At 44.1% G+C, this 16,703-nt stretch overlaps 1 protein-coding gene across 1 annotated transcript in view; it reads right to left on the reverse strand.

Moving 5' to 3' along the window:
• The window catches only part of LOC145414562 (uncharacterized), a 117,596-nt gene that overhangs the window by 55,186 nt on the left and 45,707 nt on the right, over positions 1-16,703 (reverse strand). The window contains exons 3-4 of the mRNA XM_080284080.1: positions 13,081-13,257; positions 356-538 (exon numbers count right to left, since the gene is read on the reverse strand). Of these exons, the coding sequence (XP_080140206.1) occupies positions 356-538; positions 13,081-13,257 (360 nt within the window). The remainder of the gene's footprint in view (positions 1-355; positions 539-13,080; positions 13,258-16,703) is intronic.

A 16,703-nucleotide genomic window follows, 5' to 3' on the forward strand; every position in this document is an offset into this window, starting at 1 on the left:
AACAAAACTGCATGAATAAACTTTTACAACCACTAGATTAATAGCACAAAAAGGAATGGCCCTTGTAAACAAACCCTACTATGAAAATTTGTTAATACCGTATCTCTAGTAAGCCACTTGCTTTTCAGCTGCAATACTGTATATGACTAATATATTTTATTCCAGCTGCCAAGCAATTCCTTGTAGCTCATAAAACCCTATCTATGATAAAATATTACAAGCTATAACGGGTAATGTAATGGATGAAAATTAAGAACACGCAATTAATTCCAGCCAATGCCTAATGTTTATATTCAACTCAGAAAAACAAAACCACTGTCAAAGGGCTAAGACATGAGATCCTAAGCTATGAGACCTGCACTGGCTGATTGAGGCCGTTGATCGTGTTGGGTTGGATGGGTGTCGTGTTCATGCCTGCTGCAGTCTGGAGTGTCAGGTTGCTGGGCATGATAAGCTGACCCTGGGCATTCTGGTAGAGCTGTGGCAGATACGCACCTCCTGGTATGCCACCTTGGATCACCTGCACCTGTGGTGAGAACTACAACACCACAATAGTTAAGACTGTGTGTGTGTGTGTGTGTGTGTGTGTGTGTGTGTGTGTGATACATCCTGTACCAGGTATGTTATATATATATATATATATATATATATATATATCTATCTATCTATCATCTATATATATATATATATATATATATATATATATATATATATATATATATATATATATATATATATATATATATATACATATCTATCTATCTATCTATCTATATATATATATATATATATATATATATATATCTATATATATCTATCTATCTATCTATCTATCTAACTATATCTATCTATCTATCTATCTATCTATCTATATATATATATATGGGACTTAAATGGTCATGTAGGTGAAGCAGCACATGGTTATGAAGGAGTACATGGGGGATGTGTGTATGGTATAAGGAATGGAGAAGGGGAAAGGATACTTGAGTTTGGGGAGGCAACAGATATGACTGTGTGCAACACATATTTTAGGAAGAGAGAGAGTAGGTTAATTACGTATGAGTCTGGGGGAAATAGCAGTCAGACAGATTATTATCTGGTTATGACGGCTAATAGGAGGTTAGTGAGGGATGTTAAAGTTATAGGAAGTGAGGAGTGTGTGCAGCAGCACAAACTATTGATTTGTGATATGGTACTTAAAGAACAAGTGATGAAAAAGAGGACTTATGTACCTAGGAGGAAAATAAGGAAGCTGAAAAACCAAGTAGTAAGGGATGCCTTCTATTGAGAGATGAGGAAAGTGGTGGCTGATCAGGGAGCAGTAGACAGAGGCGTTAATGAACAGTACAGAGCCCTCAAGAACAATCTCTTGAGAGTTACTGATGCAACATGTGATTGGATAAGAGGACCACCAAGACATAAAGCAACTTGGCGGTGGGATGAGGTTGTAGAAGCTACAGTTAAGGAGAAAAGAAGGCTTTTCCGGGAATGGAAGAAGAGTGGTAGCAAGGAGGAATATGTGGCTGCCAAGCATAGGGCTAGAAGAGAGGTGTACAGGAAGAAGTCTGAGTCACAGAGACTTTTACTTGATAACCTAAATCATGGGGAAGGGAAAAATATGATATTTAAGGTGGCAAATCAGATGAACAGGGATAATCGGGGTATTATAGGTGAGCAGTGTGTGAAGAATGATGAAGGAAGGGTAGTGGTGAAAGTAAGGATATTAAAGATGCATGGAGAGAGCATTATAGTCGGTTGTTGAATGAGGAGTTTGACTGGGACAGGGGAGGTTTGGAGCCAGCAGATCCAGTGTTTGGCCCTTGGCCTTTGATTGATGCTGCTACTGTGAGTGAGGCAATAGGCAGGATGAAGGTGGGGAAGGCAGCAGGAGTGTCTGGGTTGACTGTCGAAATGTTGAAGGCCTCAAGAGATATAGGGGTGAGGTTAGTCACCGACCTGATAAATATGATTATATATGAGTCTGTTGTCCCAGATGATTGGCTATAGAGTGTAACTGTATATGTGTATAAAGGAAAGGGTGATGCCCTGGAATGAGGAAATTATAGAGGTATAAAGCTTTTAGATCAGATAATGAAGGTAATGGAGAGAGTTTTAGAAGGTATGATTAGAGAAAGAGTGAATATTGATGAGACGCAGTTTGGGTTTATGCCAAGTAGGGGGACCACTGATGCCATATTCACTGTTCGACAGCTTCAGGAAAAATATATTGGTCAGAGAAGGTATCTGTATTTTATTTTTGTTGATTTGGAAAAGACCTTTGACAGAGTCCCTAGAGAGGTGGTGATGTGGGCCATGAGAAAGCTTGGCTTGGAGGAGTGGCTGGTTAGCGTGGTTATGGCTATGTATGTGGGTGCTCGCACCCAGGTAAGAGTGAATGGAGATTTGAGTGATGAGTTTTCCGTGAATGTTGGTGTGCATCAGGGGTCAGTTTTGAGTCCCATGTTGTTTATCATGGTACTTGAAGCCCTCTCACGTGACTTTAGAAACGGACTCCCATGGGAGATGTTGTATGCTGATGATTTGGTGTTGACTGCAGAAAACGAAAGGGAGGCAGAGGAAAGGTTTAGGAAGTGGAGAGATGGTATGGGGCACAAGGGCTAAAGGGTAAATGCAGATAAAACAAAAGTGATGATATCTAGGGTTGGTGGCGGTACTGTCAAAGACGAGGGAGAGTGGCCAAGTGCAGTTTGCCACAAGGGAGTGGAAAGTAATTCCATCTTGTGTGGTGTTTGTGATAAATAGGTGCACAAGAGATGTAGTGGTATCAGAGGTAGACTGCGAGATAATGCTGCTTTTATGTGTACGGTGTGTAGGGGAGAGCAGGAGGAAATTGTCAGGTGTGAAAGGGTTGAACTTGCTGGTGAATCTCTTGAGTGTGTGGAAGAGTTTTATTTGGGAGACATGTTATATGCTGGAGGTGGGGCTGGAGCTGACTCTGTGGCTAGGGTGAGAAGTGGTTGGAAGGTCAGGGAGCTTCTCCCTACATGCTAAGGGGTTTTTGTATGCAACATGTATTAGGAGCGTAATGCTGTATGGTAGTGAGACCTGGGCAGTAAAGGATATTCACCGGCTCAGACGTACAGAAATGACAATGATTAGGTGGATGTGTGGTGCGTCCCTGCGTGCAGGGTCTGGGGGGAGGGGGGTTTATGATGGAAGAGTTGAGAGGTAGGATGGGACTGGAGTGTATTGGTGCTGTGATGAGGAGAGGTAGATTGAGATGGTTTGGACATGTGGAGAGGATGGGGGATGATAATTGGGTGAGGAAGGTGAGAAGTGTTAATATTGGGGGTGGGATTATGAGGGGTAGACCGAGAAAGACACGGGACGAGGTCATTAAGTGTGACCTCAGGGTTAACAATCTGAACAGGGAGGCTGCAATGGATCGTGCAGCATGGAAAGCCGCCATCAGGTGACCAAGGCCAACGCATGCAAGCATGTTGGAGCCTTTAAAAACGAAACGAAAAGAAATTCGTTTTATGCAGATGACAGCCTTGTGTTTGCCCAGTCACATGAAGAAACAGGAACTGCAATGAATAACCTGGAGGAAGCAGTAAAAGAATGTGGACTGAGACCAAACCATTGAAAAAAACATTATAATCCATAACTCCTTTTACCCACTGCAAGAAAATGAACAAATTAAAATAACAGAAGAAAAAATATCTAGGAGTAAACATCAACAACAAAAGAAACTGTTTCAACACACACAAGAGTAAGAGCATTGAGATAGCATGGAAACTGTCCAACACCAACTATCCTGTTACCATTAGAAGTTGTAACAGGATGATGACTGGGAAAACTTTTTGGAAAGGGCTGGCTGTACAGTACCTTCTGTTCTCTACGCAACAGAGGTAGTAAGCTTCACTAAAGAGAAAATAAATACTTTACAGAAAATAGAAAGTCAAGTGTATAAAGGAATATTACAAGCACCAACATGCAAATAGTGTCATAAAAGCAGAAATAGGAGCTTCATCCTGCACATCAAGAGATATAGCATGAAAAATTCTCTTTGCAAAACATATGATAGAAAAAGAGGGAGGTAAACTTCTGAAAGAAATATTTATCAAACAGTATGAAAATGGAAAACAAAATGGATAAAGCAACTAAAGACCTACTTAAAGACAGTAAACATAAGCCTAACAGAAGTTACAAATATGACAGAAAAGGAATTAAAAAAGATCAAAGGTTGGGGTACCTTAAAATGGGAAGAAGAAATAAGCACCAAAACTACTTTCACTCTCTACAGATGATATAAACATAAGTAACATGGTTTGACAATACTAAAGGATCAAGCATCCAATCTAGAACAAACACGTTAAAATTAAGCCGGAGGAAGGGACACCAGAACCAGGACACAATATGCCCATCATATGGAGAATCGGAGAAAACACAAGAACACTCTCTACTTGAATGCCCCACCTATACGCTATTACAAGAAAATATACCTTCATGCAAAAAACATATCAACATAAGCAAGAGAAAATGGCTGAAGTACTACTGGTATTATTAACAGCAAAAAACCAAGATGGAGAAGAAAAGATTCATCACACAAGTATGGAAGAAAAGAAGTAATATAATCAGATGTATAAGAAAATGACGACAACCCAAGGGAGCTGTAGTAAAGGCAATCCCAATGCTGGACTGGACCGATCACCACATATGGCCATATCCATACCTAATGGTCATAGACATCACCACATGATGACCATAATCACCACTACATGGCTATACACACCACCATATGGTCATAACCCAAACCTTATGGCTGCAGCCACCCCATGGCCATGATCACCAAGTAGCCATAAACACTATCACATAGTTATAAGTTTATAACCCAAACCTCATGGTCACTGTCACCCTATGCCCATGGCTATAATCACCAAATGACCATAAACACTACCACATACTGTAGTTAAAACCCACACCTCATGGTTGCTGCCACCCGATGCCCATGGCCATAATCACCAACAAGAGGCCATAAAAACTACAACATAGTTCTAACCCACACTTCATGGTAACAGCCACCCCATGGCCATACACACTACCACATACCTCATGGTCACAACCAACCCAAGGCCATAATCACCAACAAGTGCCCATAAACACTACCACATAGTCATAACCCACACCACATGGTCAGACACCACCACATGATCATAGACATCATCATATAATCAATACCACCATACAGTAATTAACACCCACATGATCATTAACATTACCACAAAGATAAAAAATAAAAAATAAAAATCATACCGTTATGATCAGAGGCATATCATCATCATCAACTACCAAACGGACATAAAACATACCCATGTGGTTAAGAACACCACATTGTCATAAAACAGCCTCAGCCATAAACATGAAATTAAGACATGCTTGTTTGTTATGATGAACAAAACAACATGGTCGTAAACAGCATTTCATAGTCACAAACATTACCAGTATTCTTAACAGCTCCACCTCAGCATCAGTGAGCTTGAGGTGGTCGGTTCAGGATCGGAGCAGTAAGCTAAGCCTTCGCTGGCTCATGCGGTGCCCCCCCACTTGCCTCATTAATGGATCGATCTTTGCCTTAAAACCACTCACTTTTTTTGCCATTACTGCCTCTCTTGGCAAGTTGTTCCATTCATCCACTATTCTGCATGTGAAAAAATACTTCCTCACATTTAGTTGTGGTCTCTGTTTCCATATCTTGTATGGATGTCTTCTGCTCTCTCTTCGATCCATAATAAAGAAATCATCCACCTTCAGTCCCTCCAGCCCTTTCATTATCTTGAAGACTTCAATCAGATCACTCCTAATTCTCCTCATTTCTAGTGACACCAAACCAGTCTTCCTCAGCCTATCTTCATAGGTGTCCTCCCTTATAGTGGATATCATCCTTGTCATCCTTCTCTTCACATTTTCTATGTTATCTATGTCCTGCTGCTTATATGGTCTCCATGCCTGCTGACCAAACTGTAAGTGGGGCCTAACCAAGGATTTATACAAACACAGAATATTGTTTCTGCTCTTGCACTCTATGGTTCTCCTTATGCTTCTCATCACTTGATTGGCTTTCGATACCACCTGTGCTATGTGGGCACTTGAACTCAATGTTTTACATATTTTCACTTCCAAGTCCTTCTCCTGGTCTTCATTTACAATCTCCTGCTCTCCCAGTCTGTATGTTTGGTTACTGTTCCCATGACCTATATATAAATATTTACACTTACCCACATTAAATAACATTTGCCACTCCTTTGAACACTGATTTAGATTATTCAAATTTTCCTGTAAGCTGTCAACTTCTTCCTGGGTTGCCACTTTACTAAAGATCTTTGTGTCATCAGCGAACTTGAGGACACGTGAGACTACATTATCATCAATGTCACTGATGTATATAGTAACCAAGAGGGGCCCCAGCATTGATCCCTGGGGCACTTCACTTTTTATCCAACTCCATTCTGATTTTTGTCCTCTCACGACAACTCTCTGCTTCCTATCTCTTAGCCACTCACCAATCCATCTATGGATAATCTCCCCAATCCCGTGCGCTTTTATCTTCTTCAGTACTCTTTTATGTGGAACCTTGTCAAATGCCTTTGAAAAGTCCAAATATATCACATCCACTGAGAAACCAGAATCTATGTGCGACGTCACTCTCCCATAAAGTCAGCAAGTTTGTCAAGCAAGACCTTCCTGGCACAAAACCATGCTGTGTCCCCTTTAATAGATTACTGTCCATGAGATGCTTAAGGATTGCATCCCTAATCAAAGACTCCATAACCCTGCTCATCACAGGTAAACAAGTAAGTAAATTATAACTGCTCGCAAGTCTTTTTGATCCCTTCTTAAATATAGGGGTCACAGTTGCCATCTTCCAATCTTCTGGCACCTCTCCTATTTCTAGACTCTTCCTGAATATTAAACTTAAAGGATATGCCACCGTCCCTTGTATGTCCAACACATGTACTAAATGTTCGTAGAATATTACGAAAGTGATGTGGCAAAGCAGTGGCACCACCATATATCCTATTGGAATGAAATGTTGACAGGATCCTTTGTTATTTCTTATAGATTAGCATATGAAGCAGGCTTTTATTTATTTTTTTTATTCATTCATTTTATTTTTTTGTTCTTAAAAATGTTTGTAAGCATAGGGTTTCAATACTGTACTTTAAAATGTGTGTATCTTGGATTTCACAGAATATGAAGTGTTTCCAATTAATCGCCAAGCGCTATTTTGCTAACCTGTGTCATATTTACTGGATGTCTCCTGTGTGATGTATAAAAAGATTTGCTTTATGATCGCACCTACCTTCGCCACTGCATTATAACCGAACACGCCACGAGTTAAGAACGCCCTCAACGCACGATACAGCTTTGGAGCAAGTTTTACCAATTGGACATTGTAGTTTGCATGCTGTGAGGTAGGTTATACTGGTGGGTCTGGGGGCAAAGCCCCTCAGTTATGTTTCAATGCCTCCAGTTAAGCGTTCACTGCTACTTATGGATCTTGAAATATAAACACTTGAGTTTGGTGGGCTGACGTTCTGTACAATCGGCGGGATTGGCAGCAAACACATTGTCAGAGATGTTCACGCGGCTCCTTGATAACTAAAAATTAACCTGTACAACGATCTCAAATTTGTCGCCAACCTTTTTTTTTTTTTCCCATGGTCACAGTTCCCCCACGTTCTTCAGATGTTATCACAGTATTTTTCAACAACATCACAATCACCACACCGCCACTGAATCAGTCAGGATAAGCCAGGCGGTGACTGCACGCGGCTCATAAATACTGCAAAGTAGGAATATTTTGTATGTTCTCTTCAATGTTTTTGTTCGAAAAACAAATGTTCCTCACCTGTGATGTACCCAGTACTAAAATTATCTTCCCTAACCCCTTAAACGCGGATCGTCTCGTTTGCGACGCTCGGCAAAATGGACATAACGGCGGATCGTCGCATTTGCGATTCTAGTAAATTTTGAATAACCGCGGGCAAGCAGGCTCCAGCTGGTATTGTCTATCAGTACCATCACCCTTTAGCTACAATTAGCATACTTTACCTTTGTACTACTGACCTCAGTTGTTGCCAAGTATCGCGTTTTTCCCCCGTCCCCCCCCCACCACGGCCTGGCCGGCCTGGCTGTGATACATGGCAGCGCTCTGAGCGCTCAGAACTGTAAATCTGCGCTCTCCTCTCACCAGCAGTTTAAGCTAATGGGAAACGCTTGTTTCCCCAGTTGTAACACTAGCTTTTTTTCTCAAGGTTTGCCCCTGTTTAGCGTCAGTTTACTGCAGGCTTTCAAAGTGGCATTATGGCGAGTTCTAGCTCTTCCGAGTCAGCGCAAGTGGCCGACAGGAACGAGAATAAAGTGGCGGGTGTAAGGCAGAATAAAAAGCGCGCCGTGGTGATCTTTTGGGAAGTAATATGATTGAAAATAATGTAGTATACATGTTTTTAGCAGTGAAAATGGAAATGTTTGTTGAGTGACGGGAAGACCGCCGCCACGGTGCATGTCGGCCATATGCTCCGTTGATTTTAGCCTTATTTTCAGTGCTTATTGTACAAATACGGATTCCAAACTACCTTTACGTTGTAGTATAAAGTTTACTGTGACAGAATGAGGCTGTGGTAGAGGGGAAACCGGGTTGCTGGAGGTGTGAAAGTGAAGATTTGGTTACTCAACTTTGCAAGTCTCCACAAGTCCTTGGGTAGTCCACGAAGGCTCAACACCTGTCTCTGGAGAAAGCTGAATGTAAGTACTATCTGCCATACCAAGTATAATGTTCTAGGGTTAATCTCTGATTTTTGGCTAATATTTTCCTACAGGTACTCGGACCGCGATACAACCCCGCCACTCAGGGGGAGGGCGACTGTTCACGGCCGCGTTTAAGGGGCTAAGAACGTGGGTATATAAAATGCAGTATAGTGCCCCCAAGAACATCCAGACACCCCCACAAGGAGTCCACAGAGGAGCAGCGACAGCGTGCCGGGACTCGGTGCGACAACGGCCTAAGTCAGCCCGGGCTGTGCGCCCCTATAACCTGGAGCTCGCCCGCCGTCACCATAGCAGGAATACAGCACTACCTTCCGGGCGAGCCTTCACCAACCAGATATGGGGTGGAGCTGCCTATCCAGCTCCTGCCAGCACCCCAGAGGAGACAGCCTGTAGCCGCTCCTGCCTTCGTCAGGAGACAGCCCGTAGCCGCTCCGAAGGTGTTCCCCCTGAGACGGCCAGTAGCCGTTCGCCCCTCCTGAAGGAGACGGCCTGTAGCCGCTCTGAGGGTAATCAGGAGATGGCCTGTAGCCACTCCCGCCTTCGTCAGGAGACGGCCTGTTGCTGCTCCAAAGGTGTCCTTCTGGAGACGGCCTGTAGACGCTCCAACCCCCTCCCGAAGGAGACGGTCTGTAACCGCTCTGAAGGTGCTTCCCCTGAGACAGCCTGTAGTCGCTCACCCCTCCTGAAGGAGACGACCTGTAGCCGCTCTGAGGGTAACGAGGAGACAGCCTGTAGCCGCTCCCGCCTTCATCAGACGGCCTGTAGCCGCTCCGAAGGTGTTCCCCTTAAGATGGCCTAGAGTCGCTCAACACCCCTCCTGCAGGAGATGGCCTGTAGCTGCTCCAGCCTTCGTCAGACGGCCTGTAGCCACTCCGAAGGTGCCCCTGGGTTTGCTGGCAGCCACCTACCCTCTCACGCTACGGCCTTCAGCTGGGCCTTGGCGACAGCTTGTAGCAGCGCCCCTAGGAAGCCACGGCCAGTAGCCACGCCCTACGGCAGGAGGCAGCAGGTAGCCGCCCCGCTGCCTGAAAATGACACCTGTTCCCTGACCCCTGACACAGAGGGAGTCTTGGGTGTAGAGGAGTATTGGAGAGGCCCTGTAGTATCACCCGGCCTCTGCTCCCTACAACTAGCTCTGGAGGAGACCCACCTGACGGACCCTGACGCAGACCGGTGCCGCGGCCCCTTCCTGTTCGAGCCGCCCAGCCCTGGGGACCGCAGTCCTCGGGAACCTCAGACCGCCCCCAGAACTCCCCGGCGAGAACTCCCCACACCTCAACAGTGGAGGTCCTCATCCTCCGTCAGGAGCCTGAATGACCGGTTCAGGCAATTGTTCAGCCCTAGCCCTGAGGGCCGCACTCCTGTCCCCGGCCCTGAGAGCGCGGGACCCTTCACCACCTACAGCCCTGGACAAGAATGGACACCCCTGCGTGTGATCCCATGCTCCCTGAGCACAGAGTCTCCTGGTGGTGCTCAGCCCCATCAATAGTGGAGCTGCGTCGCCCCTCCGCCGCGCCCCTGGCGCCAGATCCAACCGGAGTGAGAGTAATCGTGCAATGATAGTGATCGAGCAGCGAAAAGGCAGAGTAATGAATTGACAGTGATAGTACCAAAGTGTTGGAAAGAAGAATAGACACAGTGAACAGATACGGAAAATACAGTAATAATATAAACGCCAAAGCGGTGGAGTAAGTGATAATAAATTATCAAAAGCAACATACGAGTATAGGGTAACAAAGTAAATATACTACCATCAGAAACTATCTCGTACTACCATAATCATAATCAGACCCCAGTGCCTTACACAGCCCTCCCCAGTGGGAAATAGCTTTAGCATCTCCACTCGCATAGAGACCCTGGACTACCCTGATTTAGAACGTTCTGCCTCAAGTGCTATTTCACTGTATCCCCAAACAGTATCCTGCGAGATACTATTAACCATATCTAGTTATAAGAGTTTATACTCGCCCAGTATACTTGTGTTTGTAACATCTACTGATTCCCGTCTAACTAAGCAATACACGTGTAAGGTTGCTGCCTGGAGTTTTTGTGTCCTGCCTCTCTCTTATTTGTCTAAGCCCCGGTCTTGAAAGAGAGCCCCGCTATACGTTAGGTGTTTAGGGAACGGGAAGCCGAACCTAAAACGCCTAGCATTACAGTATATAAAACAGATCGAATCGCTGCAACACTGTCTTCACATTTCTTCTTGTTACGTAATATAAATCAATTTTTTTTTTCATTTGGTTTACACATTTGCCGATAGTTATTATTGTTTGGTTCACATAATTTAGGATTAGTTTCTCAAAGAGTACGAAAGAGAGGTCTGAGCTTCCTCCCTCTCGTACTCACAGTTTCCGAATCTGTCACCTACAGAAGTGGCAAGCAACCTGGCACTTGGTTTGTAGTGAATGAGTGGGGAAAAAAAAAAAAAAAAAAAAAAGTGAAAATGGCAGGTCAGATCTATATACTGATTAGAAACGGAAACCAACTTTTTGATGTTCAGCCTAATAAACAGGGTGAAGCTTATCCTACAATGCAAGACATCCTGGTATTATTTTCTCTCAAAACGGCCAGATGAGAGAGAGAGAGAGAGAGACAGACAAAGAGAATGACGAGGCGAGACACAGAAAGAAACCAACTCATTACGCGAATACAAAGAAAAATACCCAGTGAAGGCTGACAGAATATAAATACTGAATAATAAATCAGTGTTCATCCACACACACACACACACACACACACACACACACACACACTTGTTTAGGCTACCGTTTTCTCCTGAGCCCTTGTGCCCCCCTTGGAAACTGCTCACGCCTCCTAAGGAGAATGCGCCCTGAAGGATGAGAACGATTGCTTTAAGTGATCACCATCATCTTTATCTTTTTTCCCACCTAAAGATAGGATGATGTAGGATCCAAAACCAAGTAAAGAACAGCATACACAATGAAACGGGCCCGACAGTCATTTACATCATTTAAAATTCTAGGAACACTGCTCCATTTCACAAGCCTAACCATTTGCTTTTTTTTTTTTTTTTTTTTTTTTCTGTAGATGCATTTCATGTAAGTCTGGCGGAAAGATTCAATCAACTTAAGTTAGTGATGGTGCCAAACCCATGCCATGTGCTTCTCTATACAGTACTTTATTTTCCAACCAACTCTTTCCCTTGTCAATCGCCTTGCTCGCTCACACACTCATTTACCATATCCGTTCACCTTCTTCCTGGCCTAACGTGACTCATACACGTTGAACCTCATTCACATATACCCTTCCCTGACCCTCAACCCGTCAGTTGTTTGGTCCAGATCAGATCTGACCTTGCCATGTGACTGACTTTTGATCCGTTGTTTTCACATTCGAATTTCTGCATACTTGGCTGAGCCTCAATCCTTCCAAATCAAATCACAACTGCTGAGTTATATTATGGCAGACAATCTGACCCTGTCCCGTGATCTTTTTGGACTGCTCCCAAAGTCGAATCCCTTCATCCTTACTTCCGGCGCATTTCATTTGGGCGCATTGACATTCATTTGAGCCCCGGGGGGGGGGGGGGGGGGGGGGTCATTTGGACGGCACATTAAACTTCATTTTGGTGCTGAGTTAAAAAAAAGTATTGGGTGCCGAATTAAAGTAGAGTATATTAACCTTATCTATAATCAACTAGAACGGTCATAAACATTTTGAATAATCGTTTGCTAAAATATGAGTAATTTAGGTTAGCCTTTAAAAGTAGTAACGATATGCTGGAGTGAAATGGTATAGGCCTACTGGCGGCCAAATAAAACAACAGCGAACTGGATTTTGGCCCAAATGAAATGAGGCTCTTGCTTCACCTAGAACCATTCCACCATGTGAATCTCCGTTTAAACTGGACCAAAACTGCCAAGATGATCACCTTTGACCTTACATTGTGACCTTGGTTCTGATTGACTTCTCAAAATCAAAGTCCTTCATCCTTGATTCACCTTAACCCTTCCACAAAGATTGTCTTAAATAAAAAAAGAAAAAAAAAGAAAGAAAAGAAAGTTGACCATGTCATGTGATGTTCACATTTTGACCTCAAAGATAAGAGGTCAAATCCTTGGACGACCCTCAACCATTCCACCAAGTTTGGTTCAAATCATATCAAGATTTGTTACTTATTCTCTCTCTCTCTCTCTCTCTCTCTCTCAATTAATAAATAAATAAAAATCCTCCATACTTTCCGACACAAGGCTACAACAAAACACGTAGGTGGCTAAACTGAAAGGCCTTAAAAGCAGGAATCATCATCATCATCAAACTTACCTGCGGCATGGGTGAAGGGGACACGGCAGGGTGGGTGAGTGTTGGTGGAGCGAGGTGGTGCTGGAGGGGTTGATGGATTGCCGAGACTGTGCTGGTGCTGCTGGTCTGGGGGCCCGGGGCTGGGGCGATGGCAGGAGGGGCGGGCATTCCAGAACCTAGCGTCGCCTGTACATAAAACTGGAAGAGGAGAAATCGTCATCATCATCGTCGTCGTCAACATCATTATCGTCATCATCATCACCCAGACCTCTTTTCTCACCTTAGGATGAAGTGAGGTAAAGAGGAGAAATAAGACAAATAAAAGAGGGTAGGAAGTTGGTGTGATGATATGGAAATTGTGTGTGTGTGTGTGTGTGTGTGTGTGTGTGTGTGTGTGTGTGTGTGTGTGTGTGTGTGTGTGTGTGTGAGACCATGAATATGGGCCTTGGTAAATCAGTCTCCTACTACCCATTACAATATCAAGGAGACCTAAAGAAAGATCGCTAAGTCAATAACATTCAATCCAGGACCCAGTCTTTCATTTCACTTTTATCATTTCTTGACGATTTTCTTGATTTTCTTCGGCCTGGGATGGACTTTTTGAACAGGAGGAGTTAGATAGTCTTAATAAACCCCTTCAATACGAAAAACCTCTCCTCAAGTGAATAAACCGTCTGATAAAAACAATAAACAAAAAAGCCACTCGGATCTAGAGGGTAGAAGGCAACCGCTCATTTTTTACTGTTAACAGCTCATGAGCGAATTAAAGAGAAACAAAAAATCTCTAGAATCTCGACACAACAATCCCCATCCCAAGTATCTTACACCACTAGGCCACCAAGAGCACTGTGGCCGATATGACAGATTTAATTGCCTGGACTGAGGTACACGGACAACCACCTCCCTCTCATAACGCAGATTTTTTACTTACAGGAAGAGCAAAGAGAGTACTGAACCATCCCGCGTCTCTTGTTCCTACTGTAAAAAGAAATCTTAGTATGGTTGGGGAAAATTATCACTATTTATTTTGTGTTTCTGCAGGGCGGACAAGGGCTGAATGCAGAAACTAGCCATATCTCTCCTCTTCCTGCAATTAAAAATCTAAGCTACGAGATGGAGCTGACTGAAAGCTTCCTTGTGATTCTAGATTGTAGCTAAAAAAAAAAAAAAATGCAAATGTTCAGGGTTTATGGAAGTCAATATTAAGAAGATACAGCATAAGTATGGGTGTCATGACCTGCGAAATGTATGAAGGCTGGTTAGGAATGGAACACAAATAGTGGGGTATAAAAGTAAGAAACGAGAAACAGGAAATAAGAAAGACAGAAAAGGTATAACTAGAGATTTAAAGGGGTGACCGCAAAAGGTAGCAGCAAAGTTATAAGAGAATAATAAGGAGAACTACCATAAATATTAATGGTATGGGTTACAAGAAACTAATTATGCGACAGCCGTCATGCGGTAGCATAATTAAGTAGGTTACTACTGTACACAGTGATCAAGGACACAGGCCAATGCCCCAGCATTAAGAAAGACTTTGCAGAATAGGAAATGTAAAAGGGCCGTCGGAAACAAATGATGGAGGAGGAGGAGGTGGAGGAGGAGGAGGAGGAGGAGGAGGAGGAGGAGAAGGAGGACAGAGAGAGAGAGAGAGAGAGAGAAACTGGAGTCCCAGGTCCACTGAATGTGACCTCTGTGGACTGTAGGTTGAAGTTGTCCCATTCCTTCAGTCGACCACCATCCTTTCGGGGGATCAGGAGGGAGCTGAGGGACATTTGTATAACCAGGCAGCTCCACCGTCCGGTTACATAAGCACCACCCCGTGAAGGCGTCGACATCCAGCACCGTAATGATAAAGACATTCTGTATATGCAGGACATCAGGAGAGGAAGTTAACAGCCTACAGTAATAAAATACCTGAACAACCAACTGCTGACGGCTCGTATTCTCGTAGGTAAAGGAAGCTCCCTAACTCCTCTTCCTTACCGATTTATTTTTGGATACGGCTGGCTAATATTGTTCTGTACATTATTTGTCACAGTAGGTGATATTACAATTATTTAAATTAAACAGTAGAGGCAACAAGGTGTAATAAGTATAACAAATCGCTAAGGAAGAGGTGTTAAGGAGTTTCCATTACAAACAAGAATACGGGCCTAAAAAAAAAAAATGTTCCGCTTATCTCTGGGGATATGAATCACGGGAGAAAGGTAATCTCAGCTGGAAAGATATCAGAAAGCGGGAACTGAGTTTAAGCTTGCCAGTCCAACTCCTCTTTTGTTTACGTTTTATGAAATGCAGGGAACATGTGGGTAATTCTCTCTCTCTCTCTCTCTCTCTCTCTCTCTGTAATTGCATGATTAAAATAGGGTCAAGGAGGTACTCTGCGATATGATACCACGTAAACAGGGTGAGGGGCTGGAAGGGAGAAGACTGGTGGAAGGGGATGTAAATCGGGGTGAGGCTGTAAAGTTGCCGAAAGGGAGACGGAAGGGCGGTGAGAGATATCCAGGTGAGGGTTAAGGTTACTGGAAGGGAGAAGAGGATGGGATGGGAGAGAATTTAAAGCGGCGAGCAAGTTTCTGGAAGGAAGGAGAGAGAAATCATTATGAGAATTAAGGAAAGATGACCGGGGAAAGGAATGGGAATCAGAGTGAGGATGCAAATTTACTAGGAAGATGAAAGGGAGGGGAGAGAGGTCAGGGTTAGAATTAATGTTATCGGGAGGGAAGAAGTCAGGAGGGTGATGAGAGAAATAAAAGGTTGTACGGAAGCTGCAAGGGAGGAGACGGGAAGGATGTGATGAAGATGATATGAGAGAGGGGTGTGGAGATGCTGAGAAGACAGAAAGAAGGAGAGTGAGAAGACAAGAGGGAGGGAGTGGAGGAAGACAGAAGAATGGAGGAAGGGGAGGGAGAACACTGGAGGGAGGGGAGAGAAAAGACAGGAGGGAGGGAGAGGAGGAAGACAGGAGGGAGGGAGAGGAGGAAGACAGGAGGGAGGAAGAGGAGGAAGACAGGAGGGAGGGAGAGGAGGAAGACAGGAGGGAGGGAGAGGAGGAAGACAGGAAGGAGGAAGAGGAGGAAGACAGGAGGGAGGGAGAGGAGGAAGACAGGAGGGAGGGAGAGGAGGAAGACAGGAAGGAGGAAGAGGAGGAAGACAGGAGGGAGGGAAGAAAGAAGAATGGAGGGAGGGGAAGGAGAAGACTGGAGGGAGGAGAGGGAGAAGACAGGAGGGAGGGGAGAGAGAAGACCGGAAGGATGGGAGGGAGATGACAGGAGAGAGGAGACAGAAATTAGGGTAGGGTTGTAGAGATACTGGGAAGGAGAAGACAGGAGGGACAGGAAAGAAAAGACAGGGGGATGAAATATGACACATGGGATGGGGACAAAAATAATGGATGAGATTGTGGGCATGTTAGGAGGGAGAAAGCAGGAGGGAGGAGAGAGGAAAGCCAAAAGGGAGAGGGAGAGAAATAAAGGTGAGATTGTAGCGATGATAGAAAAAAAAATGAGATGAAGAGGTATGAGAGAAATGTAAGACTGTAGGAGGTACTGACAGAAAGGGAAGTGAAGAGGGAAAGTACAGGAAACGTGATGCAAATACAGCATGAACCCCATTGCATGAGAGGAGTGAAAGGAGGA

The sequence above is a fragment of the Coenobita brevimanus genome, chromosome 100 (genome assembly GCF_032717465.1).
Source record: "Coenobita brevimanus isolate Jiangsu-jjx chromosome 100, ASM3271746v2, whole genome shotgun sequence".
NCBI classification, from domain to species: Eukaryota; Metazoa; Arthropoda; class Malacostraca; order Decapoda; family Coenobitidae; genus Coenobita; species Coenobita brevimanus.